The following is a 27694-nucleotide window of genomic DNA, read 5'->3' as shown; positions in this document are numbered from 1 at the left end:
TAGAACGATATACCCTGGGTACCCTGTTCAGGGACTGTTGCTATTCTTACTTCCTCAAAGTTAGTTGAAGGGCGGCAGGCTCAGGCGTGCTTCCTGAATTTCTCTTGAGAGCTCTTCTCTACAATTACCAAACGCAAGCGTGGACTGCAGAGCAGACAGGCTCTGGCTGTTGGGGTCGGGCTCTAGGGCAACAAACGAAAGAGAAGAGCGGGAACCTCTAACTTACGCCCTTGGTTTCTTTTTCCCTTGACAGCTCGTGGCCCCGCCCACCCCAGACCTGACAGGCGCCTGGCGGAACTACGACCCCCGTGATGCAGCGGGAGTCCTGACAGTACGTCATCGGTTTGGGACGCCCTGGCGGTGATAAGGGCGCCAAGGCGCCTCTCTTGGAGCTGAGCCAGTTGACCCCTGACCCATAAGGGTTAGTAGGGTGGAACCCGCTGAGCTCGGAGTCCACCGACTCACTGGGACCAGAACGGCGAACCTGCGACGGCTGGTGACGCACGCGTCCTCCCTCCTCCTTTCGCCTCTGCCGGGTGTGGCGCTCGTTGGTGACGTCGGGGGTATGATGGCCGCTGGGAAGCTAGGAAGGTGAAGGTGAGAGGGCGAGTGTGTTGGGTGGTGGGGCCCGACCCGGCCCAACAAGGCGAGTCCTGGGTACCCCAGCGTGGGCCGGTGGGACGCCGGGTTCCCGAAGGCTCAGGATCGAGGCCGGCGGGCGTCCCTACGCTCTCGCCTTGCAGCCGGGCCCTCCGCGGCCCTTGGAGGAGGGGGCGGGACTCGGGGTTCGGGACTTGGGGGTGGGGTCTCCTGAGGCGTCTTGTCGCTCCCCCGCCTTTCCGCTTTCTCACCCTTCCCCGCCAGATTCTGTTCTTGCCTTTCCCCATTTCTTGTCCACTTCTCTGTATTTGCCAGCACTTATTCAGCACGTGATAGGTGCCCGTATTCATCCTCGTAGGCGCCCCAATTCGGGCACTTACTGCTCTGGCACAGTTGTCGCTTTATTGTTTGGCTTGTGGATGGACGGTAAGCGCTAATTCTAGCGCCTAGCATGCACGCACACATATGTGCTCACACATGCGTGCATACACACACACAAGGCAGACAGAAAATGTACATAATTAGCTGCTTGGACGCTTGAAGCCAAAACTGCCCATTCCCATTTCCATCTGTTGTGAGCCTTGGTTGCCCTATTTCTTTAATTTCTGTATCTGTTCTCTTTCTCTCCTCCCAGAAAGGGCTCTGACTGTCACCCTTGCTATCCCCAAGAGTCAGGTGAGGCCCCTTCACATAACTGAAAATAAGTGAGGCTTGCAGTCAATGGGAGGGAGGCCGTATCTCAGTTCCAAGCTTGGCCTCTTAACTGGCAGTCCATAAATCTTTAAATATTCCAAGCCTGTCTTTGCACTGTGGAATTGAGAGTTAAGTAAGACATTTTGCAGCGTCTGACAGAGCGAGGCCTTCAGTAAGGTCCACTTCTCTGTCTCAACTCCACCTTCCCGTCTCTAATCCTCAGTGCCACAGCCCTCAAGCCTAGACCTTGAACTGGTTCTGTCCTCTCCTGTGGTCCCTCTGGATGTGCTTTTACCAGAGTCCCTGCTTGTCACCAGCACGTGGCTGAACACATGTTTGTGCACACCCAGGCTTGGCCCTGCACCCGTGGGTTGTTTTTCCCCAGGGCACTTCCTCACCTACCACCCCAGTACCTCAGTGAGTAAACTTCCCTCGGGCATGAGTTTGTTTGGCTTTTTAAACCTGGTTAGACTTGTTTGGCACCATTTTTTCCCCTTGCCTGTTGACCTGTCCCTTTGCTTTTCTAGTAACTCAGAATTGGCGGAGTCGATCAGTAGCCGTCTTCAACCTGAGACAGGAGGGAGGAGAACTCAAATTCTTTTCCTCTTTTTGACCCAGCCCGTGTTCATGATGCCTACCCTGTGAAAGTCTCTCACCATCGGAAAAGTAAGTCGTGGCCAAGACATCTGGCACCCTGGAATTGTGTGGGGTGGAAAGGGGTGTACTCTGCTGGCCATCGAGTGCCGAGTCTCTTGGACAGGGGTCTCTTGAACAGAGCTGGATTTTTCCAACCTGTGTTGGAAAAAACTGTCTCCTTTCACATGATTTTACTGGTTGCTGAGAAAGCCCATTTAAAGGTTGACAGTTAAGAAAATGACTGGGATCTCTGGGCTGCCTGAAGAACGAGTTTCTATCTCCCTCATTTGTTCTCTGCTGTGCTGGCTCCTCTGTCCCCTTCTCTGCCCACCAGAAGTTGGGTCACTGGCTCCTTATCACAGTTCTTCTAAGAGTCTCCTCTGCCTCTTTACTGTGTATACTCTTTTGTTTCAATTTCTCAGCTTTTCCTCTGTTCCAGTTGTACTAGCAGACGATCTGTGGATCCATTTTATTTTCTCTGCTAGGAGTCGCTGCGCATGAAACTGGGTAAGAAGGTGGTGTGGACTCAGGGACTCTGCTTGGGATCCAAACACACCTTGGAGTGAATTTTGTGGCTGCTGTCGCTGCACCCACTTCACATAATTCTCCTCCACTAATAACCTAGATTGAGGCTGAGCTTTTCAGTACCTGCGAGTGCTAGGAGCATTTTAGAATTGGTTTTAGTTTAGTATCTATTACTACTATGCCCCCAGCACTTTTTTGTCACGGGAGAAGGAGACTACTAGCATGAATGAGGCTTTTCCCAAAGTACGAGCCTTCTCCTGTTATGTAGAAGAAGGTTTTCTTCAGAGAAGTTTGTGAAATGCAGCATTGTGAAATGCAGTTAAGTGAGAGTTGTTACAGCAGGCCTTCCTTCCTAAAGTCTTTGTTGTGTTCATGTGCTACAGTGTGTGGGGGGGACTGTAGAGTGTTGTGTCTTACAAATTGATTTTGCTATGGAGCCCTGTGTATATGGAACATTGGCTGGATTAGAGTTCTGTGTGTTGCACTTTGGAAAATGCTAGTGTTAATTCTCTGAAACCATGACCTCGGGAAGCGCTTTGAGGCGGTCACAATAGCTTGATGCGTGCCACTTGGTGGATAGCTGATACTGGAGCTTGACTCTGGCCCAGCTGCGCCTGGGGGACCGACTCCACATGTCTGCTATGAGCCCTGTGATGAAGTAGGGGCTATCGGGGCTTTCCAGAGAAGGATCAGGAACCAGCTGCTTCCCCCCACTCTGAAAGCCTAGGAAGCCAGCTGGTGGAACCTCAAGATAGCGGTACTCAGTCTTGGAATGTGTGTGTATTTGCAACTGTGGTCCATTTGTGCACACATGTATGCCCAGCTCACTCTTTGGAAGGATTACATCCTGGAATCTGACAGATTTGATCAACTCTCTTGACTCATTGAACTCCAAATACTAAGAAACAGATGCTTGGCCAAAGGCTGCTTTTTAAGAGAAAAGTAAATACATGCATCCCAGGTTTAGAAGGGTAGGAAGGTAATTCCCTTTAGGGTCACTCACTAACTGAAGCCATGTCTCTCAGTTGTGGAGGAGGAAAGTAGAAATGGAAATTGGTCACTACTCTGTATTAGGCTGGCTTTCTAGAAGCTCACAAATTAGATGGTGAGAAAGTGTGATTTTAAAAGTCCTGGAAGTCTGGTAAGGTTGCATGGGCTCCATGCAGATGTCAAGGAAGGCTTCATGGAGGAGGTCACACTAGAGTTGGGTCTAGAAGGACAGGAGGCGTAGGCCAAATGGGTGAATAAGGGCAGAGGATTCCAGGCTGAAAGCAGCACGTGTAACACAAACATAGACTCTCAACTCAGGCATGAATAAGGGCAGAGAAATTAGTTTGGGTTGGTGGTAGGGTGCACCTGGGAGGTTCAGGCATGTACCTACAGGCTGGGGAACGTGAAAGCAGGGCAGCCCCTGGACAGGGTGCCATCTGAGCAGACCAGGTGACCTTAGAGCACTCGGCTTTTACTCACGTGCATGCTGTTGAATCTTGCACTTACTGAACACTTAACGCCTCTGGTGTCCTATCGTTTGGGCTTGCAAAGAACAGCAGAACTTGAAAGCGCCTGCTCCTAAAAGTCCCGCTGATATCTGGGAACTTGCTGCCTGCAAGCAAGTCACTTCTGGGGCGGGGCACTGCTGAGCCTCACCCCTGAGCAGACCTGTGCCTCGATCCCTGTGGCAGCTGTGGGGTGGCTGTGGGCGTGCTGGTGGTGGAATTGCCTCTGCTCACCCCCGAAGGCTACCTGTTCCAGGGAGAGTCCTGTGATCTTGCTGGTAGAGTTTATTACTGTTGTTGTTTTATGGTATGTAAAACTACCTTTGAGCTTGTGCCGTGTCATCTTTAATCTTCTCATGGACTCTGCGTGATATCTTGTTTGTACACATGACAATTCCAAGGCTCTGAGGTTTAAACAGCCCAGAAACAGCACAATCACGATTTGAACCCAGCTCTTTCTGATTCCAGAATCTCATCTGCAGCGCCAGCTACCTTGTGAGACCCTGTTCTCCTTCCGGTGACTTTCCTCTTCTGCTTATGTGTAACCCCTGTGTCTCCAAGAGTCTTTCCTACTGGGCCACGGGAAGCCCGATATCAGTGTACTCTCCTTTTCTGCTTTGGAGGAGCCAGTGGTATTTTCTTCCCCTTCTCAGAGCGATGCTGTCTTTCTTTTATTTCTTAATTCTATTTATTTATTTATTTTTGGCTGTGCTGGATTTTCTTTGCTGTGTAACAGCTTTGCTTTAGTTGCAGCGAGCAGGGACTACTCTCTAGTTGTGGCACTTGGGCTTCTCATTACTGTGGCTTCTCTTGTCGCAGAGCACAGGCTCTAGAGCTCGAGGGCTTCAGCTGTTGCAGCTCCCAGGCTCTGGCTCAGTAGTTGCGGAGCACTGGCTTAGTTGCTCCTCAGCATGTTGGATCTTCCAGAACCAGGGATAGAACCCTGTCTCCTGCATTGGCAGGTGGATTCTTTACTGCTGAGCCACCAGGGAAGGCCCATCTGCTGTCTTTCTTCCTTTTTTTTTTTTTTGACAGTTATTTGTTTATTTGGCTGTGTCAGGTCTTAGTTGCAGGAGTGGGATCTTGGGTGTGTCATGCAGGATCCTTCGTTGCAGCACTGGGACTGTCTAGTGGACTGAGTTGCTCTGTGGCACGTGGGATCAAAGTGCCCCAACCAGAATTGAACCTGCGTCCCCTGCATCGCAAGACAGATTCTTAATCACTGGACCACCAGGGAAGTCCCTGTCTTTCTTACTCATGCCCTTGATAGTAGGCACCATGCTAAGAAAATCTCACAGCTGTGGTATATTCCTGAGGAGGAAGGCAGAAATGGACACATAGTCAACTTCTCTCTCCCATCTCTCCAGAAATCTTGAATATCGAAAAATAACTTGTCGCTTTAGATAAAACATGTGGGTTCCCATTTCCCTGTGGGTCTCTCTTTCTCCTCACTCTTTGGGATGCTTAGTTCTTAAGGGCCAGTTTTCAGTTATTAGGAATGTTTATTTTTTTTCTGCTTCTCAGAAGCTGGTTCAGCTTGCTTTGGCAGTTTCTCTGTAGATTCACTCCTGGGCAGTACCCTGTCATCTCCCAGATAGGGCGCGCGCCAGGTTGGGTGGAGAGCAGGTGGCGCTGTGATTAGGGTGGCAGGGGAGGGAGGGAGGTGCTGAGTGTTGAGGAGGGCAGATCCAGGCATACACAGCTGTGCACACCGCCCCTTATCCTTGGAAAGGTCTTTTTCCTGGGACTTGCCAGGGTTTTGACGGCTCTGCTGAAGAAATGGCGCTATGCGTGGTGGGGACTGTGAGGAACTTTGGTTCAGGGACTGCCAGCCTCATCTGGGGACCAGCTTCTCTAGTCTGTCTGCCTCTTTTGACTTTGAGTAAAGATCTCTAGGACTCTGGAGTTAAGCCTCATGGCCCCTAACTTGTTGTTGCCATGTGGAAAAACAAAAAACAGGCCACAAAGATGTGCATGTGATTGAGGATTGAGTAAGAGCAAAAGAACTACCACACAGAAACAAATTGGGGTGATGAGCAACTGTTAATAGTGCCTGTTGTAGAACTGTGAGGTTATGGATTTTTTTTCCCTTTAGTTCCCACATTTTCTACAGTAGACACATTTATAATGAAAAGACAACAGTAAACATAAGTATAAATTGTAGAAGTAGACCGTGTTCATTTGAGGATCAGCCCTCCTTGCCATCGTCCCCACTGGCAACCAAAGATAAAAATAAAAACAGAAACAAAACCTGATACGATTCAGGGCCATCAGCGCTGGGCAGCAGAGTGGCCAAGGAGGGTGGTGGAAGTGCCTGACCTTGAGCATCACTTTGCTTTCACCGTTCTGAGTGTTCAGAGCCTTTTCTCAGGGGGTGATGTATAGGAAATAAGTGCGATTTCTGTCATTCTTTTCTGCCTAAGACTGAGAGGAGGATGTCTCTGTATGTTACCTTGTGCTTCCCCCCTCTTTCTCTGAGGTGGATGAGGCAAGCCTGTCCTTGTTCACCCAGCAGGGGACACCCAGAACTGACCCAAGCTCTGGGCCCTGGGTGCCCACACTGTGTGATAGGAAGAGGGGCCCAGGCAGTCCCTTCCTAGTTTTGAGATGCTGGCTCTGATCTCCCTGTCCGCAATCTGGTCCTGGAGGGCCCATGTTCTGGATGGGCCTGCGAGCCAGGCCCAGTGCCCCTGCCGCTCACACTCTTCTGCACCCCAGCAAAAGGTCCCTGGGTTCGCTCATGTATCTTCTCTCTCACAGCGCAATGTCCCTGCTCTTCTCTCGATGCAACTCCATCGTCGCAGTCAAGAAGGATAAGAGACACATGGCTGAAGTGAATGCTTCCCCGCTCAAGCACTTTGTCACCGCCAAGAAGAAGATCAATGGCATTTTCGAGCAGCTGGGGGCCTACATCCAGGAGAGCGCCACCTTCCTGGAAGGTGAGACGGGCACCCTGCTCAGCCACGCCCGCTCCTGTCAGCCTCAGTATTTAGGGGGCAGAATTGGGGGCAGGGAGGTACAGCCCTGCCCTTGATGAGCTCACACCCAGGTGGGTTGTCACCTTCAGTGGTACTCTGCTCCTGGAATCACATGGAACTGGGCTCCAGGGAGATGGGCCAGGGAAACACGGGACCTATCCTTGAAAATTCTATAGATTCTGCTCCACTTAATCATAAGGGGTGGGTGAATCGTATCCTCACCTGAGGGACAAGCAGACTGAGGTTCTGAGAGTCATTGATACCCTGTAAGTGACACAGTGGACTGTACCCGGGACTGTACTTGGGCTTAACTCCAAAGCCCAGGTGTTTTGCTTGGCCCAGCCTGGCTGCCATCAGTCCCCCACCCTGTGTCTGGGTGTTGGTTGTTCCTGACCAGGGTGTTCTCTCTCTGATATTTTTAGATACCAGGACTTTGAATAGGAAACTTGCATCACCGGCGCCTTTTCCTCTAGTTACTAATTTGAGTCCAACCTTAATCCTCACTCAGTCAGCAGAGAAGGACCGGTTCCCAGGGCCCCACTCAGTCTGAGCACCAACTCCAGCCACTGTCTTCTGAGACTCTGTCTAGAAGGCACACCTTGGCTCCAGGCCCTGGGGTTATCAGTGAACAGTCAGTAGCTGAATCTTACTGGTCTTGCTTTCCTCATTTGTGAAAGAGGAGCTTAGGGGAGACCAGGGGTTTCCTAATTCTAGTCTGCAGAACCCTAGAAGTTCAGTGGGAACGCCTCAGGGACATGCTTCTCTCTACTTGGTACCTTCCCCTGGAGCAGCTTGGCTTCTGGTTGGTGACACATCAGGCTGCTCCTTTAGGCTCCCTCTAAAGAAAGGAAGTAGTCCCAGTACTGGGGTCTGAACGTTTGTCCTTCTGTGCTCACGTGTTGGAATCCTCAGGCCCAGTGTGATGGTGTTAGGAGGCAGGACCTTGGGGAGGGGTTCCGTCATAAGGGTGGAGCCCTCGTGAGTGAGATTAGTGCTCTTATCAGAGAGACCCCATAAAGCTCCCTCGCCTCTTCTGCCACATGAGGATATGACTAGAAGTCTCCCACCTGGAAGAGGGCCCTCACCTCACCAGGCTGGCACCCTGATCCAAGACTTCCAGCCACCAGCACTGCGAGCAACACACTTCTGTTGTGTCTAAGCCTCCCAGTTGTGGTATTTTGTAAGAGTAACCTGAACAGACTAAGGATGGACTCTTCATGCCCTGCCCTCAGCATGGTGCTTAATGCAGGAAAGGGGTTCACAGAGAATTTGTTCAGTTTAAAGATCTGAATTTCAAGGGTGTAGGATTGGTAGTTGAAATGCTTCCAGTCTAGTATCTGTTTGTTTAGCAGTAGTTCTGGCGTGCAGAGATGGGACAGACCAGGCTGCTCTCCCCTCCGGAGCCAAGACTAACCCTCTGTGATGCTCTGACTCACTCCCATGGTTCTGTGGAGGAACACGTGGTTCATAATGAAGATGTTTGTGTGACGGCATCAGGAGTGGGTGTTTTAATTTCTCTTTTTGTGAAAACAGGAGGCCTCCCATACTGGTGGGCCTCCAGGGAGGGAAAGCATTGGGGTGATCCTGAGATGTATTTGGGGTTGTCCCGGCCAGGGGAGGGGAAGACTACTGCCTGGGACTGTTCTCTAAAGGGCAGTAGCAAGAGCTTGTCAGCTGATGGCTTTTTCTTTTAAATTTTCTTTCTCCAGTCACAGGCTGGAGAGCCAGCTTCCTCTGGGGCACATTCCAAAAGCCACACCCTTGTGCCCACTTAAGGGAAGAATGTCGATGGTCTGAGAAGGGGTGACCGGTGGACGTGGGGAGGCCTCGTTGGCACCAGCTGTAGGGGAAACTCACTGGGCGGCTCTGAAATGCACCTGTCGTGCTCTGGGACCGTTCTCAGGGCTGGGACCTGTCAGCCCAGTGGTTCACAAGTGCCTTAGTCTGTTTGGGCAGCTGTAACAGAAATGCCATAGACTGGGTGGCTTGTAAACAACGCATATTTATTTCTCACAGTTTTGGGAGGCTGGAAAGCCCAAGACCAAGGCAGCAGCAGATTTGGTGTCTGGTGAGGGCTGGCTTCCTAGACTGCTATCTTTTCTCTGTAGCAGCTCATGTAATCACATAGCAGAAGGGGCTGGCTACTTCTCAGGTTTTCCTTTATAAGGACACTAACCCTAGGCATGAGGCTCCATCTCTATGTACAGTTGACCCTCAAATAACATGAGTTTCAACTGCACAGATCCACTTATACATGCTTTTCTGCCCATAGTAAGTACTGCAGTAGTACACAATCCATGGTTGAATCCGTGGATGCAGACTGTGGATATAGAAGGGCTGTGCATACAGAAGCTGACTAAATTACATGCTGATTTTTGTTTGGAGGATTCACACCCCCAAGCCCCATGTTGTTCAAGGGTCAGCTGTACCATCACACTGTCATCACATGGGGCACGTAAACATTCAGTCCATCGCAGCCAGGGTGTGCTGAGGGGCAGACACCCATCTGCAGTCCAGCTAGCTCAGGACCCTCCTGGCGCAAGTGCTGGATGGGAAGGGGACAGGGTCTTTGTCGGTTGCTCCCATCTGTCATAACATGTTATCCAGCCGCGTGGCAAGGGCCCTGGGGAAAAGCAGTGCAGTGATCCCAGGATCCATTCACTTAGCAAACACCGTGTGCCTGCCGAGTGCGGGGTGCGGGGGTCAGACAGCTGGGCCCTCACGTGGTAGGTGATGCACACAGCTGAGTGGGGCAGTTACCCTATGCTGAGACAAGGGCTAAGATGCAAGAAGTCCGGGTGCCGCGGGGACACAAGCCAGGAGGATCTGCCTCAGGTTGGTGGGATCAGGGCAGGCTAAGTGAGAATAGGCCAGAGCACCCCGAGGTGGTATGTTCGTTCTTCGGAGGGGTGGGGTGAGGAAGCCCCGAGCAAAGCCTGGAGCGGTGGTGAGTGTGGGAATGTGGTGAGGTAGGATGCAAGGCGGAGGTGCCCAAGACCCAGCTGGAGCAGTGAGTGGGGCCAGGTCAGGCAGGGCCTCGGGAAGGTGCACAGTGACCTGGACTCAGCCTTGACCCCGCCGTCTACTAGCTCTGATGGGTACATGACGCGGATTAAATGAGGCCATGTTTGACCAGAACAGTGCCTGGCATATAGTGAGAACTTGGTGAGTGTACGTTAAGTACAAAACATATAAGTAAATGATGGCAGTCAGCATCTGGGTCTTCATCAGATACCTGCCCCATTCTTGGCACTTCTGTGTTTTAATTCAGTTAATCCTTTCTCCAGCCACATGAAGTAGGTGCTGTTGTTATTTCTGTTTTAAGGCTAAAGAAATTAAGACACAGGAAGGTTCATTTGTCTGAGGTCACAAAGCCAGGAAGAGGTAAGAACCAACACTTGCACTGGAACCCAGCAGTCTTGCTCCTAAGCCAAGTTCTTTATTGCACTGGGGCCCACAGGAGTCTGGACCTCCAGCCGGGGAACAGAGTGCCGCGGGGGTGGGTTCTGCTATCCAGACTGGGACTCTGAAACTCTGACGGTGGGCTGAACTGTTTTTAATCTACACCTGCAGAAACCTACAGGAATGCAGAACTGGACCCAGTTACGACAGAAGAACAGGTTCTGGACGTCAAAGGTTATCTGTCCAAAGTGAGGGGCATCAGCGAGGTGCTGGCCCGGCGGCACATGAAGGTGGCTTTTTTTGGCCGGTGAGTCTCGAAGTCCTCATGCCCTCTTTCTTCCCAGCTGGGAGGGAGGGAGGCATGCTCTTTGTGCTGGATCTGACCACCCCAAGGCGGGGAAGCAGGCAGCACACCCCAGAATTTGGCACTCTCTCGTTTATTTTTTTAAATTTAGCAGTGGTAAAATAGACATAAGAAAATTTCCCATTGTAACCTTTCTTAAGTGTACAGTTTCGCTTTGTTAAATACATTCACATTGTTACGCAGCTGTCACCACCACCAGTCTCTAGAACTTCTTCCCTGGAAAATGGAAATTTACCTGTTAAATAATATCTCCTGGTCCCTTCTCCCCCACCCGCTGGTAACTACCCCTCTACTTTCTGTCTCTATGAATTTTTGACTCTGGGAACCTCATATAAGTGAAACCACGTATTTTTGTAACTGGCTTATTTCAGTCAGAATAATATCCTCCAGAATCATCCGTGTCATAGCATTTGTCAGAATTCCCTTCCTTTTAAAGGCTGAACACTATTTCATTGCATGTATATTCCATATCTTGTTTATCCATTCATCCCCTATGGACACTTGTGGCTTTCCCTTTCTGATTATTGTGAGCAATGCTGCTATGAACAAATACCTGTTTGAGACCCTGCTTTCACTTCTTTTGGATAGATTCCCAGAAGTGGAGTTGCTGGATCATTCCGTTTTTAAGTTTTTGAGAAGCTGCCCACCATATGGTTTTCCATAGTGACTGTAACATTTTAATTCCCACCAGCAGTGCACAAGGGTCCTAGTTTTTCTTCATCCTTCCAATACTTATTTACTGTTTTTTTTTTTACAGTAGCCATCCTAATGGGTGTGAGTTAGTAGCTTTTAAAGTTTTGATTTGTAATCCCTAATGCCTAGTGATATTGAGCATCTTTTCACGTGTTTGTTGGCCACTTGTATATCTTCCTTGGAGAAATGTCTGTTCAGGTCCTTTGCCTACTTTTAAATTGGGTTGTTTGAGAGTTTTTGTGGTTGTTTTGTGATTTTTTTGTGTGTTTTTCGAGTTGTAGGAGTCCTGAATTTCCTTATCAGATATATGATTTGTAAATATTTTCCCCCATTTTGTCGGTTACCTTTCCACTCTATTGTCTGTGTCCTGTGATGCAGTTTTTTATTTTGATATAGTCTAATTTATTTATACTTTTCTTTGTTTATACTTTTGACATTGTATCTAAGAAACTGCCAATTCCAGTGTCATGAGGCTTTCCCCCCTATGTTTTCTTCTAAACGTTTTATATTAAAAAAAAAAAAAGTTTTGTACTTTTAGCCCTCAGATTTCTTTGTTATGCTTTGAGGTCAAGTAGGCACCTCTGGAATGTCTGCTACAGTGCCAGGGAATTGTCCAGTTCTGAGTGGGCACTGACTGGTGTCCTGCCCAGTGAACTTGGTTCTGACATTCTACCAGGAAGCGGCAGACTCTGCAGGTTAAGAACTTGGTGCACAGATAGCCCCACTTCAGATGCTGTTCGAACCTGTGCTTCTGATCAACTGGCTATAAGTCAGAGGTTCCCACAACCTTCTCCTCGAGTTTAATCTGCTTGAGCAGCATTCACTTAGGTTTACTGGCTTGTTACAAAGGATATTGTGAGGGATACAGATGAAGAGGTGGCCAGGGCGAGGTCTGGGAGGGTCCTGAGCGTGGGAGCTCTGTCCCCGTCAACTAGGGCACACCGCCTTCCACCCTGAAGCTCATCAGATCTCACTGTTCAAGAGATTGATGGGACTTAATCTACAGCCCCCCTCCTTCCTTTTCCAGGAGGTAGGTGGGCGGGGCTGAAAGTTCCAACCCTCTTACCACTTGGTCTTTCTGGTGATCAGCCCATCCTGAGACTGTGTGGGGGGCCACCTTAGTCATCTCATGAGTGTAAACAGGTGTGCTCAGCAGGGGCTCCTTATGAGTAACTAGGGACGCTCCTATCACTCAGGAAATTCCAAGGAATTGCCAGGAACTGGGGACAAAGACCAAATATATTTCTTCTTAAACCACAGCACCTTTAAAAAATTCAAGCCCAATCAGTTTGGGTTGCAGAGTCAGACACGATGGAGCAACGAAGCACAGCACAGGGGAAGAAGGCCTCAGGGAGGTGGGGTGCTCTGCACACAGTGGCGGCCTGAGGCGTCGGCGCTCTGCCCCTCTGCCCCTCATCACCTTGTGGTGTCCTTCAGCCTTCTGGGCTGTCTTTTCATCCTTGCCTCAGAACTGTGGCCCTGGCTTTGGTGAACTGGAGCTGATGAGTTTGAGGAGTGGAGCTGTCTTAAAGAAAAAGAAGATAGAAAAACGGGTGGCAGGCAGAATGCTACCATAATCTACCCTGGAGCAGGCCCTTACAAGCTGGGAGTGACGGGTGGGGCTTCATGTTCGAGAGGAACCTGGTGTGAGAAAAGCAGCAAAATTGGCCTTCTGTAGAAAAACTTTGGGGTCATTCAGCTGAGGTCACTTAGACAGAAGAAGACACCCTGGGGTGAGTCAGTGGCTTCTGGTAGAAGAGGAGGAGTGGTTAGTCTTCCGAGTCAGACAAGTGGTCTCCTGCACGATGCTGAGAGCCTCATGTTGGTGGGGGCTCACTCAAGGGCAGGTAGTGTCTGCATGCTGGCATCACACCACAGGAGCCCCATGTAGTTGGTTTGCCATGATGACCTGGGGCATGTCACACGCACAGGTCACCAGCTTTGTCCATCCATTTTCATAAGCACAGAGCACCCATTCTGCCTGTGTGGGCACTGATGTCACTATAGAGGACAAGACTTTGGACCTCCGGCTGTCCCTTCTTAGTGACAACCTGAGATGCAGTTGGCAGTAGCTTCACTGGGTTTCCTTGTAGGACGAGCAATGGGAAGAGCACCGTGATCAATGCCATGCTCTGGGACAAAGTGCTGCCCTCCGGGATTGGCCACACCACCAACTGCTTTCTGCGGGTGGAGGGCACAGATGGCCACGAGGCCTTCCTCCTCACGGAGGGCTCAGAGGAGAAGAGGAGTGTCAAGGTGAGAGGGCCCTGCCGGCCTGGTTTTTGGCCCTAGTCACACTGGTGGGTCAAGTCTGGGCTGAGACCAACCAGTGGGTCTGTTATGCCAGGACCCACAGCACCTCTAAGGAGGGGGAGGTGTCTCTGTAGTGGAGTTTGGGGAGCTCTGTCCTAGCCTGGCTGTTTAGGGAGTGTGAGAGCTTCAGGGAGGTTCTGGAGCCTGGAATTCATAGACCTGTGAATTGCTGAGCAGGCCTTTTCTCTTTGCAATGCAGAGTGTGTTTGCCTTGTTCTTGGGGGTGTTGCCAGAGAGCCATCCCTGCATTTGCTCCGAGATTCCGATGTTTCAGCTCAGGGTTGGCGTGCTTTCATTTTTCTGAGAGCCAGCTGCACTTTGGGTTGGGACCACATGCTCGTTTTGGTTCATAAAGAATTAATTAATGCAGAATGACATCCAAGAAAGAAACTTAACGGAGGAGTGAAGGATAGTTGGTTCTTGCTAGCAGCTCCCAACTCTTGACTTTGTATGCATGAAATGAAAGAGGGGTAGCAGATTAGCCTACGGCCCAGGTCATTGTCCTGGGGCTAGGCTGCACTGGTCTCCAGCCCAGAGGCTCTTCCTTGACCCTGATTATCCTCTGCCTCCACCCTCATCAGACAGTGAACCAGCTGGCACACGCCCTTCACCAGGACGAACAGCTGCATGCGGGCAGCCTGGTGAGTGTGATGTGGCCCAACTCCAAGTGCCCGCTTCTCAAGGATGACCTGGTGCTGATGGACAGGTGAGAGGGCAGGTGCCTCCTCCGGAGGTGCAGACGGGGAGGGCCCCTGGTTTCCATTTCTGGGTCCTCCAGGCCAGTGTCCCCAAGGTCATGTTGTTGCTGTGCTGAAGTATATTACTTTTTAAACCGGCTTAACCACATGTTCCAGCCTTATGGATTTCCTTCAGGGTCTGGTTATTGTATCATCTTGGCAGGCATCGACCCAAAGATCTCCCAATGATGGTCTATAAAGAGGGATAGGAAGGATGCTCGAAAGGGGAAGGTTCTCAGCCTCAACCCAATGTTAGTATGTTTATTGGAGGAGGGGGTGGAGCTTCTTCTTTATGAGGTCCCTGTTGTGTTTTATTTTTCTCAAGGCAACATTTTGCTCCTGCTTTGTGGACAGGCTATAACTATACCAAGAAATTTGGTACGAGAGTGCTTGCTGGACTCACAGAAATGTAGCATTTCACCTTAATTGTATATCCACAAAGTAAAATGCAGGGGCTTCCCACTGGTAAAGAACCTGCCTGCCAGTGTAGGAGATGCAGGTTTGATTCCTAGGTTGGGAAGATCCCCTGGAGAAGGGCGTGGCAACCCACTCCAGTATTCTTGCCTAGAGAATCCTGTGGACAGAGGAACCTGGCAGGTTACAGTTAGTCCATGGGGTCGCAAAGACTCAGACACGACTGAAGCGACTTAGCATGCAAACATGCATGCACAAAATAAAACTCAAATCTTTAGGTTTTTATATGAGTGATAAATGCATATGACAAAAATTACATTTTCAGACAGTCTGGAAGGATATGAGATGAAAAGTAAGAATCCCTCCAATAAGGGTGATTGCCCTCCCCTCTGTAGTTTTCTCTTCCTTTGCCTGCTGCCTCAGGTCTGTTCAGAGCAGGAAGAATAGGGCCCCAGGTCTGATGATGGTTTACCCCTGTCACCTCCAGCCCTGGCATCGATGTCACCACAGAGCTGGACAGCTGGATTGACAAGTTTTGCCTGGACGCCGACGTGTTTGTGCTGGTGGCCAACTCGGAGTCCACTCTGATGCAGACGGTAACCCATCCTCTGCCTTTCCCCACACTCCCAAGATCCAGTCGAGTGGACGGGCCAGCAGGGCCTTGGCTGGCACAGCCCCTCCTTTACTGAGGTCTTTCCTCTCATCCAGGAAAAGCAATTCTTCCACAAGGTGAGCGAGCGCCTGTCCCGCCCAAACATCTTCATCCTGAACAACCGCTGGGACGCGTCTGCCTCGGAGCCTGAGTACATGGAGGAGGTGGGCGCCTCTTTCATTCAGCAGCTTGGGGACTGCCACCCCATGTGTCTATCCAGACTCTGCATGCTCTCTCCAGCCACATCCCTGAATGAATTTCATCACCAAAGTTGTCCCATGAGGTCTTTGGGGTCACTATGGGACCGCTTCACTTCTCCCATTCACTTTCCTGGACCCCTCTCCTCTTTGTTTTTTGGAGTGTAACTGCTTTACAATGTTGTGTTAGTTTCTGCTGTATAACACAGTGGATCAGCTGTATGTATACGTGTATCCCCTTCCCCTCTAATCTTCAGAAGGCTTTCCTTCGTGCTGAGAGGCCTCCATACCACATTAGCCGAGCCCTTGCTTGGGACCAGTGCTCTCTTTAGTTCTTGAAGAGTGAGTCAGAGGCGTAGCTTTGAAAGACATCCAGGAGAGCTTAAAAGAAGAGCAAAGGATAATTGGTTCTTACTGACAGCTCAGAATGCTTTACTTTTTATGGGTAACATGTAAGAAAAAGGAGTCACAGGTGCTATGGGGCAGTGATCAAGTGTGTAGTCAGCAGATGCGGCGCAGTGTGACTGATAAACTCCCTAACCTATCCTAACTAACCCAGGTAAATCCTAACCTGTGAGCTGAGTGTAATAGATGGAGTTGTGGAGAGGATGAGATCTGTTCACCTTGAGAAAAGGCCTGGCACGTGGCAGGTGTCCACCGGAGGCTGTTGTCACTTTGACGTTCCAGCAGTGGAGCCCTAGGACTTCAGAGCGAGGAGGGATTTTCAGGTGGCACCCACTCATTCATTAAGGCCAGGGAGGACTCAGCTTGTCAGTACAGAGTCCACGTGTGTGTTTCTGTTTTTTTTAAATATATTTCTAATTGGGGGAAAATTGTTTTACAGTGTTGTGTTGGTTTCTGCTCTACAACAGAGTCAGCCATAATCATACATATATCAACTCCCTCTTGAGCCTTCCTGCATGCCCCTCGACAGGTGTGGGTTTCTTGACCCCCAGCTTCCTTTCCTTCTGGGTCACCAAAGGGAGACTTTTGTGGGCTTTTAACAAGGCAGTTTGGGGCATGTGTGAACGTTTCTGCTTGTTGACACCTCAGGTGTCTTGGGCAGGCTGCACCCCGAGGAGCCCTGTGACTTGGGATCTGGGCAGCCTGGTGGCTGGAGGACAGATGGTGGGACATGATCGCTGCATGTGGGCTTTTAGCTTCTGAATCCTGAGCTGTGTGACTAGATTACCTGTGCTCTTAGAAAAGAGGCCACCGGGGGCCATGGGCTCCCTCAGGAGGGCCCCCTCGCACCCCACCTGGTCATACAATACCTGTCTGCTTGGGCTCCAGGTGCGGCGGCAGCACATGGAGCGCTGCACCAGCTTCCTGGTGGACGAGCTGGGCGTGGTGGATCGGGGCCAGGCTGGAGACCGCATCTTCTTCGTGTCTGCCAAGGAGGTGCTCAACGCTAGGATCCAGAAGGCCCAGGGCATGCCCGAAGGAGGTGACAATAGAACCAGCTTCTTGCTTTTCCCTGACTCTTGAGACACTGGGTCTTGTGCTAAGTCAGCTGGTAGAAATAGTTGTGAGAATGAGGTAGTGAGAGGAGTCCTGGGTGAGAAGCTCTTGGCTGCCTGAGTTATTTCTGGACTAACGTGGTGCACTTCTCCTAGGGGGCGCTCTTGCAGAAGGCTTTCAAGTGAGGATGTTTGAGTTTCAGAATTTTGAGAGGAGATTTGAGGTGAGCATGAGCCTTTGATCCTGTTGTCTAGAGATTCTGTGCCTCTCTGGCGCTCCCCGGCCACGTCCCTGGCAGTTGAATGCCAGAGCCTGGCTCTTGGCTGGTGGCCCCTGCCTCCCTTGGCACTTCTTGTCTGTTCCAGGAGTGCATCTCCCAGTCGGCCGTGAAGACCAAGTTTGAGCAGCACACGGTCCGGGCCAAGCAGATCGCAGAGGCCGTCCGCCTCATCATGGACTCTCTGCACATCGCAGCGCAGGAGCAGCGGTAAGAGCCCGGGAACAGACTGGTGGAGGGAGCGTGGCCATGACCGCCTCACCCCCACCTGAGCCCGGGCCCAGGGCCAGCACTCAGCTGGCAGAGCAGGGTCTCAGGGTTTCCACCAGACCATGTTTGAGCCACGAGGAGCAGCCAGTGAGGAGGTTGTGGGGCGTCTGTCTGTCCCACCTGGTCTGTGTAGTGAGCTTCCCTAAAAGTCTGAGCTGGCAGCCTTGGTCCAGTGCTACACCAAGCACTGCAGCTATTCTCATGGCTGGAAGCAGAAAGCACTTCTTCAGAATACCTTTTTTGGGGACTGCCCTGGTGGTCCACTGGTTAGGACTCCGAGCTTCCACTGCAGGAGATGCAGGTTCGATCCCTTGGCGGGGAATTCAGATCCCACATGCTGTGCTGCATGGCCAAAAAAACCTTAAAAAGAGAATTAATAGATGCTCTTTTTTGATAGATTAAAATATATGAGAAAGTACAGAGAATAATATATCTTGTTTCCATTGCCCACAATTGACAATATTTGTTTTATTGTCAGAATAAAACAAATAAAACACAGAAAAAAACTATTGAATTCCCTTTGATTCTTCAGTCCCTGCCCCAGTGTCCCTCTGCCTGCTCCTCAGAGGTAACTGCCATCATGAATTTGGTGTGTAGTCCTGTCATTCAATAAAAAGTACTTTTTATGTAAATCCTGAAGAATGCACAGTGTTGTATTCTGCGTGTGTTTCAAATGTACAGGTACGGGAACATGCAATACTTGGCTTCGCTTTCCACTCAGCATTGTTTTTATCCTCTGTCCTTGTTGATGCCTATAGTTGGAGGTTAGGACTTTTCGTTGAGGTAGAGCAGTTCTCAGTTTCCTCTAGATTGATCTTTAGATTTCATTATTTTACTATTGTAGACCCTGCTGCTGTGGACACCAGTTTTTGTGTCCCCTGGTGTGCATCTGCTAGAGACTAGCATTAATTCCTGGAGGTGGAGTGTTCCGTCTTGGGATGTATGCGTTTCGACTTTACCCAGTTTTGCCCGTGGCTTTCTGAAACATCTGGCCCTGCCTGTGGTCCCACCAGCAGTATATGCTGGAACTCCCATTCCCCGACCCTGATCTGTACTTCAGACTTGGTGATTTGAGCCAGGCTTTTGGGTAGTGTTGTACCCCTTTTTCTCTTTTCCTTGTTTACTAGTGGAGTTTTTTCTATATGAATGGCAGAGCTTGTTCTAAAGTTCCTGAAAAAGCACCCTCCCCTATCTGTCACCACCACATCCTCCGAATTTGGAAAACTTAAGAGCGAGTTGTTGGTACTATCTCTCCCTCCTGCCTGGGAAGGGGAAGAGCAGGCCTCCAGGGGTGTGCACAGAATGCCAGGATCACAGCTGGGGCCCACAGACTTCCCAGCACCACCTCCTCGGCTTAGTCGGGTAACCAGGGCTCTTTCTCTCAGGGTCTACTGCCTGGAAACGCGTGAAGAGCGGCAGGAGCGGCTGAGGTTTATTGACAAGCAGCTGGAGCTCTTGGCGCAAGACTACAAGCTGAGAATTAAGCAGATCACAGAGGAAGTCGAGAGGCAGGTGAGAAGTGGAGGAGGAAGGACACTGGGGAGATTTGGGCTCCGAGTAGAGGCCAGGCACTCGAAAAGTGAAAACACAGACATCCTTTTTCTCGGGGGCTCCTCAGCCTTCCAGGAGGAAGCCATAACCCTGATTCAAGAATGTGGTGCCTCCCGGGGTTTGCTGTTCCATCGTGTGACCCCGGGCAAGTCCTCCTCCTCTGGGCCACCTCCTCTACAGCTTAGATGAGTTTCAGTCAGCCAATCTCTAATACCCCTGAATTCAAAAGCTTTAATTCTGCAGGCCATCTGTGGACACTGCAGATTTGCAGGGAGGCAGACCCAGTCTCCTGGAGCCTGTTAGGCACTCCCGGTGCTGTGGAGTGGAGCCACGTCCCCTTGGGCCACTCACCAGCACACTTCCTTTGCTGCAGGTGTCGACCGCGATGGCTGAGGAGATCCGGCGCCTCTCTGTGTTGGTGGACGAGTACCAGATGGACTTCCACCCTTCCCCCGTGGTCCTCAAGGTTTACAAGAATGTGAGTCATTAAGTGGCAGGGGCTCCCCTTGTTTCCCGTTGGCTATGGATGGAGTCACCACGAGACAGGGATTCAGCCCCTGCTGGTCTGAGTCAGGGCCCCTCAGCCAGGGACTTGAGCCTCAGGCTTCATTCCACCTGCCTGCCGCTGTCACCTGCTGGGCCTGGGCTGACCAGCCTCTGAATGCCTGGCCCTGGGCTCCCTGGAGGGAACCACTGGTGTAAGGCGCCGCTTCCTTTTCCGTCTCTTCTGGCTTCAGGAACTGCACCGCCACATAGAGGAAGGACTGGGCCGAAACATGTCAGACCGCTGCTCCACGGCCATCACCAACTCCCTGCAAACCATGCAGCAGGAGATGATGGGTCAGTGCTGTGGGGGCTCAGGACCAGGGCTCTGGGTGCCCGAGGTCAGTGTCAGGCCAGCCTGCAGAACTAATGACGTTTCCTCATCTGTCCTCTTTTGTGATGAGTCAGCTCCATACCTTGAGGTTCTGGGCATATGTTGTGAGTTTATTCCACGCATAGACTAGGGGTGAACAGGGGAGGGGGCGTCTTGTGTTACCACATGGGACTGGCAGAGGCTGAGAGCTTGGTCTGCTCCTTAAATCCACACATAAGTGGGTACGGAGTCTGAGTCTGCATACCCCACCCACAGGCCGGCTCTTCTAGGCCTGGTTTCTGGGTCACACTGCCAGCATCCTCGCCAGTGGCAGGTGTGGTGAGGCTCAGTACTGGCGAGGCACAAGGCTGAGCCACTCTGCTTTCTCCCCACTTCTGTTCCCGACAGACGGCTTGAAACCCCTCCTTCCTGTGTCTGTGCGGAGTCAGATGGACATGCTGGTCCCTCGGCAGTGTTTCTCCCTCAGCTACGACCTCAACTGTGACAAGCTGTGTGCCGACTTTCAGGAGGACATTGAATTTCACTTTTCCCTCGGGTGGACCATGCTGGTGAACCGGTTCCTGGGCCCCAAGAACAGCCGCCGGGCCTTGATGGGCTACAGCGACCAGGCACGCGGAGTCCCTCACCCTTGGGCACTGAGGGAGGCTAGTCTGCGCGCTGGGTATCCAAGCCATTCTGAATGGGGCTCCCGGAGGTCATGGCTGTGGCATGTGGGCCACCACCTCGGTCAGGTTTCTGCCACAAATCAACCTAGTTTTATCGTAGGCACTAATATTTGTGAAATTACAAAAGCAAGCTGTATTTTTTTTTATTAAGCTTATAAGTATGTAATTATTAAGTCTAGATGACCTATCTGTCCAGATACCACCATTTTCATGTTTAAATGTTAACCCCCATCTCTGTACTTCTGGAGGTATCACCTGGGCTGCTTTAGGCCACATCTCAGGCTTGGGGACCTAAGCTGAGGCCTTCCAGGGTGGCTGCAGCTCATGATCTGTGGTATCCATGGTGTTTACCTTTGGACTGGCAGGTCTGTTAGGAAGCTGAAATCCTGGTCTGCTACACGTGGAGCTCATTTTCCATTTTGGAAGGTGAAGTCACGCCCCGTGTCCCTGTTCTGGACTCTTGGCCCTGAGGGTTCCCGAGGGTTTCAGGGAATGGGAGATTTGCTGCCTTTTTCTTCTCAGCCCCCCTGTTTCTCTCCACAGGTGCAGCGGCCCATGCCCCTGACCCCGGCCAACCCCAGCATGCCCCCACTGCCCCAGGGCTCCCTCACCCAAGAGGAACTCATGGTTTCCATGGTCACTGGCTTGGCCTCCCTGACGTCCAGGACCTCCATGGGCATTCTCGTTGTTGGAGGAGTGGTCAGTGACAAGCCCAGCACGGGAAGGGTGGGGGTAGGTGGGTGGGACTGAGGGGCAATCTGGCGGGGATCTCTGCATCAGCCCGGCACTTTACATCCACGATGGCTTTTCACTATGATCTCAGGAGCCATGCAACCTTAGCCCTGAAATGTACATTTCTGGACGGAAGTCTCATTCAACATAAGGTGACATTGAGGTTCCCATTTTACAGAAAAAAATCTGCAGTTGGCTTGCCAAGGATACACAGGTTGGAGTTGAGCTCTGGCCCCATCTGACTCCAAGGCTATGTTCTTTCCCCTGTAGGGCCAGTCCTGTGGGTAGGGAAGTGACCTGAGAAATTGACAAACCTGGCTTCTAGAGAGGTGGGCGTGACCAGGAATTTCTCCTTTGTCAGTGAGGAAACAGAGCAGAACTTGGAAGGGCTTGAGCCAGAAAGAGGCTGGACTGGGCTGTGAACCCTCATTTTGCCAGCTGTGGTTTTATGACCCTTCTCTTCTACCCCAAGGCCTGAGGTCACAGGCTGCCTTCTTGATGGGGTACTCCCCACGTCTTGACCCAAGACACGCTGCAGCCAGAGTGACTTGTGCCTTGAATTTTCTTGATGATGTAGGCACATGCTCTCTGCGATGGTCATTTGAGTTGTAGAGTGGTGGCAGAATGTAACTGACAAAGCTGCCAGGAGTTGACTTCTCAGCTTGGAAAGCCAGGGCAGGCTGGAGCTGAGGCACCCTGCTCCCAGCCTGTAGACAATACCTACTCTGGTTCTTTTTTTGGTAGATGGTAACCTGGCAGAGGGTCACTAGCTTAGAAGCTGACACTTGACAGTTATGTAACCCTTTTACAATCAGTGTCTCATTTTACCCAAACCACCCTGGGAATTGGGTGAAAGCCATCATTCCTATTTTGAGAGGAAACAGGTATAAATAGACTCGCTGTGGGTCACACAGCCAGGATGGCAGGCAGCACTGGAGCCTCTGTTTCTGGTTCCAAGTCCACTGCTCTTTGACTCTAACTGCGCTGCCTTGCACCAAAGTGTTACAAAGCGGATTAAAAGATGCCATCTGCTGAGGACCGGTACTCAGAGTTCCACTTGTCATCAGTGTCACCAGAATGGAATGTCCCTTCTGAGGACTCCAGCATTTATGTTTAAGATGTCTGTGTGCCTGGATCTGTGCCTCTTGTGCTCACAACCATAGCAGTGGCCCCACTGCCTTTGCACAAGTCATGTTGTGTGGGCCACACTCCGTTTCCCTCATTTTCCAGCTAGAGAGAATCCCTGCCCTTCTGGTCTCGGTGGGGCCCAAGAAGATGTTGAGAGGAGTGTTCTGAGTAGAGGCACAAAGGCCTTTTGATGCTCCTGGGAAAGTCCTGGCAGCAACAGGCTAAGAAGCTGGGAGGTGGGACGGCAGAGGGCTGCATCCGCTGACCGCTGTGCCTCTGCAGGTGTGGAAGGCCGTGGGATGGCGACTCATCGCCCTCTCCCTTGGCCTCTATGGCCTCCTCTATGTCTATGAGCGTCTGACCTGGACCACCAAGGCCAAGGAGAGGGCCTTCAAGCGCCAGTTTGTGGAGTACGCCAGCGAGAAGTTGCAGCTCATCATCAGCTACACCGGCTCCAACTGCAGCCACCAGGTCCAGCAGTGAGTGTCCCCATCAGTCCGAGGGGCCGGCGCCAGCTCCCATGGTGCCCTCCTACACTGACCTGGAGACCAGTGGGACCCGAGCGCTGTCCGATCCTGGCCGTCAGCTATGCAGTGACAACGTGGAGGTTGAGAGTGGGAGAGGAGTCTCTGGGGACACTGTATGTCCAGGGCTGGGACTAAGTAGGCCTCTGGTCCCCCAGGAAGGAAGACAGCAACACGAAGGGCGTTACTTGTAGCATCTTTGGCAGGTTACCTTGAAGGACTTGCGTTGTGGGTGTAGCTTTGATGTTTTAAGCCACAGCCCAGTCTTCTTGGCGTATCTTTGGGCCAGGTGGGAGTGGTTGCTTGATCTAGGTGGTGGTGACTAAGGTGCTGGCTGCCTGCCTTTTATTGCTATGTGGCAGGTCCCCTGCTAGGCATTTTGCACCTAATACTTCATTTTCCCCTCAAACACTTTGAAGTAGTTGTTCTTATTGACACTTTGTTTTTCAAAATGAGGAAATTGAGATTTAAGAGGAGTCATGTGTCTTCTACAGGCTTCCCAGATGTCACTAGTGATAAAGAACCCATCTGCCAATGCAGGAGATGCAAGAGATGTGGGTTAGATCCCTGGGTTGGGAAGATCCCCTGGAGGAGGGCATGGCAACCCACTCCAGTATTCTTGCCTGAGAAATCCCGTGGACAAAAGAGCCTGGCAGGCTACAGCCCGTGGGGTTGCAGTCGGAGATGACTGAGCAGCTGGACACACACGACCCTGTCTCTTGCGCTCGACTGATCAGCAGCAGAACTGGGATCTGAGTCCCGGTCTCTTGTGTCCAGGTCGGGGTGTCCTGCCCTGTGCTCCCGGTTCTCACACGATGGTGATGCTGGTATTTGTGGTGGTCGTGATGTCCATGGTCTCAGCAGGAGGTGGGGCAGATGCTGCCAAACCAGGACAGGTGGTGGCCAGTGCAGGTGACCGGCAGGCTAGCAGCTGCCCTGCCCTGAGTCTGGTTTACCCTCGACATAGCCTGGTTGATCCTGACTCTCTCCCCCTTCAGGGAACTGTCTGGGACTTTTGCTCATTTGTGCCAGCAAGTTGATGTCACCCGGGAGAACCTGGAGCAGGAAATCGCTGCCATGAACAAGAAAATCGAGGTTCTTGATTCACTTCAGAGCAAAGCCAAACTGCTCAGGTGAGGTGGCAGCAGGGGAAACCCGTCCTGCGAGGTTACAGCTCACAGGCAGGTCCTTAACTGCGGTGTCTCGGCCACCTGACATGTGCTGTCCCAATCTTCAACATCCCTGCAGGGGCCTGTCATCACCTTCACTTTATAAAAAGGAAAACTGAGGCCTGGAGGGGTGTTGAGTAACTTATCTGAGATCCCAGAGTAGGTGGTTAAACTGGGAGTAGAAGGATCCAAGCCTGCTGGGCACCAGCACCCTCTGAGCCTCCTCACGTTATTTGGCCTCTGTTGTCAGCGGGAACACTGGGCTAGACGCACCCCTCACTTCCACCATTTCTCTGTGAGCCCAGGGATGATGGCCTCCTGAAACCCGTGCCCACAGGGGAGCCAGCCAGGTAGCGGGTGGCTGGCCGAGCCTGGCTCAGAACCCAGGTCTGCACAGAGTCTCCATCGAAAGTCAGAGCTTCGGGCAGCAGGTTGCTGGAGAGAGGATGGGTCCCTGGAGTCAGGAGTGCTGGCTTCTGGTCCCGGCCCTCACATTCAGGCAAATCTCTGAGCTTCCCCAAGTCTCATTGCTTTTATCTGTAAAATGCAGTGAGATTTCATGACACAGCCACAGAGCTACGTGCACAAGTGCTCTGGAGAGTCCTTGGCTGCTCAGGCCCAGATAACATCAGCACATGGGGACTCGGGGCTTCCTGCCCTGCCCTGACGTCAGCACAGAGGGGGGCTGCATCCAAGGGCGTCCGTGGGCCTTCCCCTCCCTGCAGTGCAGACGTGCGCTCCCGCCCACTGCCCAGGGACACCTATTTTCTAGAGATACACCGCTCATCCCCAGGGGAAATCTCACGAGGCGTGGGTCTTGGGGGTGGGCGCCTCTGCTGTGCGTCAGCTGCAGGGACAGGGTAAACCCAACAAGGACTGCATATCAGCAGCGCAGCCCCTTGCCGACAGGCAGAACATGGTGTTCCCAACAGATTGGGGCCTTGCCGGTGGGCCCAGCGTGAAGCCAGCACAGGGCTTAAGGGTCAGAAAAGTTTATTTCCACCACCAATGAGTCGTGTGACCGTGGGAAGTTATTTAACCTCTCTGGGCCTCATTTTCCTCATCTGTGAAGCGGAGGTTACTAGAGGAATAAAAGAGTCTGTACAAGTCAGGTATCCAGTAGAACAAGGCTTGGCAGGTGACGCCACGGCCAGTTATCAGCTCTTGCCGCTACAAGGTAACCTTTTCTCTGCAGGAATAAAGCCGGCTGGTTGGACAGCGAACTCAACATGTTCACCCACCAGTACCTGCAGCCCAGCAGATAGTGGGCACCCGGAGCCGGAGCCCCCGTGGGGAGGACAGTGCTGCCAGCACGTGGGGCCTCCCACCACCAGACCTGCGTGCAGCTCCTGTCCACTGCCTCCACCGTGAGAACGAAACCACCCACTGTCTCCCACCATGTTGAGCCCCAAAGCACTAGTTATTTTCCCCTCCTTTGCCTGCTGTTGCAGGAAGACCTTCCAACTTGTGCCCCTAAAGGAAACTTTTTTTTTTAATGAGTCTGGACAGCACGGTACTGGGGAGTTCAGTCTTTGCTTTGTCATGCTCTCTTGATTGAGAAGCTGCTGATTGATTGCTTGATGAGCTCTTGGGATCAGCCAGTGTTGCAGAAGGCCTGGTTGGGCCTTTAAGGGTAATCAGGCAGACACCGCCCCCTCCTCTGGCCAACGCTTAACACCAACCCCCACACACTTGCCCCCCACGCACCCCAGCCCCCGCACACCTGCCCACCACGCACCCCAGCTTCCCTGCAGAGAAAGACCGCCTTTGTGGGGAGGCTGCATTTTCTTCCCAGCGCAAACTGATTCCAAGAGTCCCAGGAGGCTTGTGGCTTTTGTGTCAGTGTGGTTCTTTGGCTTTCATGCTTCAGTCTGTTTGCAGAGTCTTCCAGACCAGCCTTTCTGCATTGGCAGTGGGTTGAGTGTGGCTTGGGTTTTAGGCGGAGGCAGGCTTTCTGCCATGAGGGGCAGGAAGATACCGCAGAGGCAGCTGGAGCGCGTGGCCAGGAAGGAGGTGGTGTGTGGAACCTGTGTCCTGTCTGTGCTGGCTCGGGCGGCCAGTGCCATGATGGGGCAAGATTTGCCTCCCTTCTCGTTGTGTCCCTTGTTCTGCTTTCGGTCCTTAGCCTTGTAGTCTGGCTTCGTATTGGTGAAAGATGGTTTGGTCCAGATTGTTAAAGGATGTAGTAGAAGGAAAGATGATGGAAGATGGGGACCTTGGTGGCAGGCTGAGGGGAGTGGACCCCATCCAGGATGGCTGAAGGATCAGTAGTCGGCACAAAACAGGGCTTTCTGTTTGACCTCACTCTGGGAGGGGCTCGTGGGGTCCAAGAGTCCACCCTACCAGCTTGAGGTTCCACAAGAAACTTGTTCCCACCCCTCACCCCGCCTTGGCTCAAGCCGCCCTTGGCTACCAGGCCTCTGGACGAAGTCTCTTGTGCCAGCCGTGCTGCACATGGCCAGGAGACAGTGCAGGGAACCCAGCACCCAGCCTCCCACCCTCCTGATCCCGGAGCCTCCAGATGACACACGGGGCCTCGAGTTGCTCTTGAGAAGTGTTTTCTGTATTGAGTGTGGGGATTGTTGCTGGTCACAGTGGGGGCAGGTTCCTGTCTCCATGGTGTTAGCCGTCTGGGGCAGGCAGCCTTCAGGTGGCAGCCTCTGCCGGGCAGGTCAGAGAGCTTCCTAGAAGCCAGCAGCACCGCTCTCCCAGAAAGAGGCAGGCTCAGGCAGAGAGGTGGGGCCTGTCCTGCCCTTCTGAGTCCACCCGCCCTCTGACTTCGGGGAAACGGCTCAGTGGCCTCTGCTTGCTGGTGGGTAGCGTGCAGTTGGCGTGCTCTCCAGGTGCCCACTGATCCTTCAAACCCTCAGTCTACTCTGGTGTGTGGAACAAAGTGATGGACTTAGCTAAGGTTGTTGTGCAGCAGAGGATGGCCCAGCTTTTTGCCAGACCCGGGTGGTGGTCACCTCACAGTATGTCCGGAAAAATCAGTGTTGCACAATTCCAATGAATTTTGTGCTTTGGGGGGGAAAGTTATGTAAAATAACTAAACATGAATTTTTTTTTTAATGTATCCCCTGGGATTTTGAGCTTATACAACAAGTAAAATTGAGTTTATACCACTGAGGGCAAGACTCTGAAAGAACTGTGGCAAAAAGCACTTTAATTTAATGCTGCTAACTTTGTTCTGTGTCTTTATGTTCATTTACTGGAGTGCGAGACGTGCTTGACACAGTGAGTTTTTTCTCTGATGTATTTAAGGTGATAAATTTGCCTGAATTACTCCTGTATCAGTGCTGATAATATTGGACACTAAAATAAAACCTAGTTGGAAACCCTT

The 27694-nt window shown here is 51.7% G+C and overlaps 1 protein-coding gene across 5 annotated transcripts; it reads left to right on the top strand.

Annotated features, from left to right (window-relative positions):
• Positions 1-428: 428 nt before the first annotated feature.
• Positions 429-27694, top strand: MFN2 (mitofusin 2). Of its 5 annotated transcripts, none has more exons than XM_065935740.1 (20): positions 429-597; positions 1912-1959; positions 2352-2436; positions 6711-6889; positions 10502-10637; positions 13481-13643; positions 14282-14406; positions 15339-15447; positions 15560-15667; positions 16994-17147; positions 17317-17384; positions 17527-17648; positions 19094-19220; positions 19633-19737; positions 19997-20099; positions 20524-20744; positions 21345-21500; positions 22944-23140; positions 24184-24318; positions 25550-27694. In XM_065935740.1, exons 4-20 carry the CDS (start codon positions 6715-6717, stop codon positions 25617-25619), a joined length of 2274 nt encoding a protein of 757 aa, XP_065791812.1. In that variant the 5' UTR covers positions 429-597; positions 1912-1959; positions 2352-2436; positions 6711-6714; the 3' UTR covers positions 25620-27694. The 5 variants fall into 5 exon arrangements, with proteins under 5 accessions (XP_065791812.1, XP_065791810.1, XP_065791813.1 ...); XM_065935738.1 differs by having other exon boundaries at positions 1821-1959; XM_065935741.1 differs by lacking the exon at positions 2352-2436.

The sequence above is a fragment of the Muntiacus reevesi genome, chromosome 5, assembly GCF_963930625.1.
Source record: "Muntiacus reevesi chromosome 5, mMunRee1.1, whole genome shotgun sequence".
NCBI lineage: Eukaryota > Metazoa > Chordata > Mammalia > Artiodactyla > Cervidae > Muntiacus > Muntiacus reevesi.
The sequence above is the reverse complement of the archived record's forward strand: the minus strand, read 5'-3'. Positions and strand labels throughout refer to the sequence as shown.

Coding starts and splice junctions, on each gene's coding strand:
- MFN2 (XM_065935741.1), top strand. CDS start 6,715: ATGTCCCTGCTCTTCTCTCGATGCAACTCCATCGTCGCAGTCAAGAAG. Junction 20,745..21,344: donor TGATGGGCTACAGCGACCAG/GCACGCGGAGTC, acceptor TTCTCTCCACAG/GTGCAGCGGCCCATGCCCCT. Junction 24,319..25,549: donor AGCAAAGCCAAACTGCTCAG/GTGAGGTGGCAG, acceptor TTTTCTCTGCAG/GAATAAAGCCGGCTGGTTGG.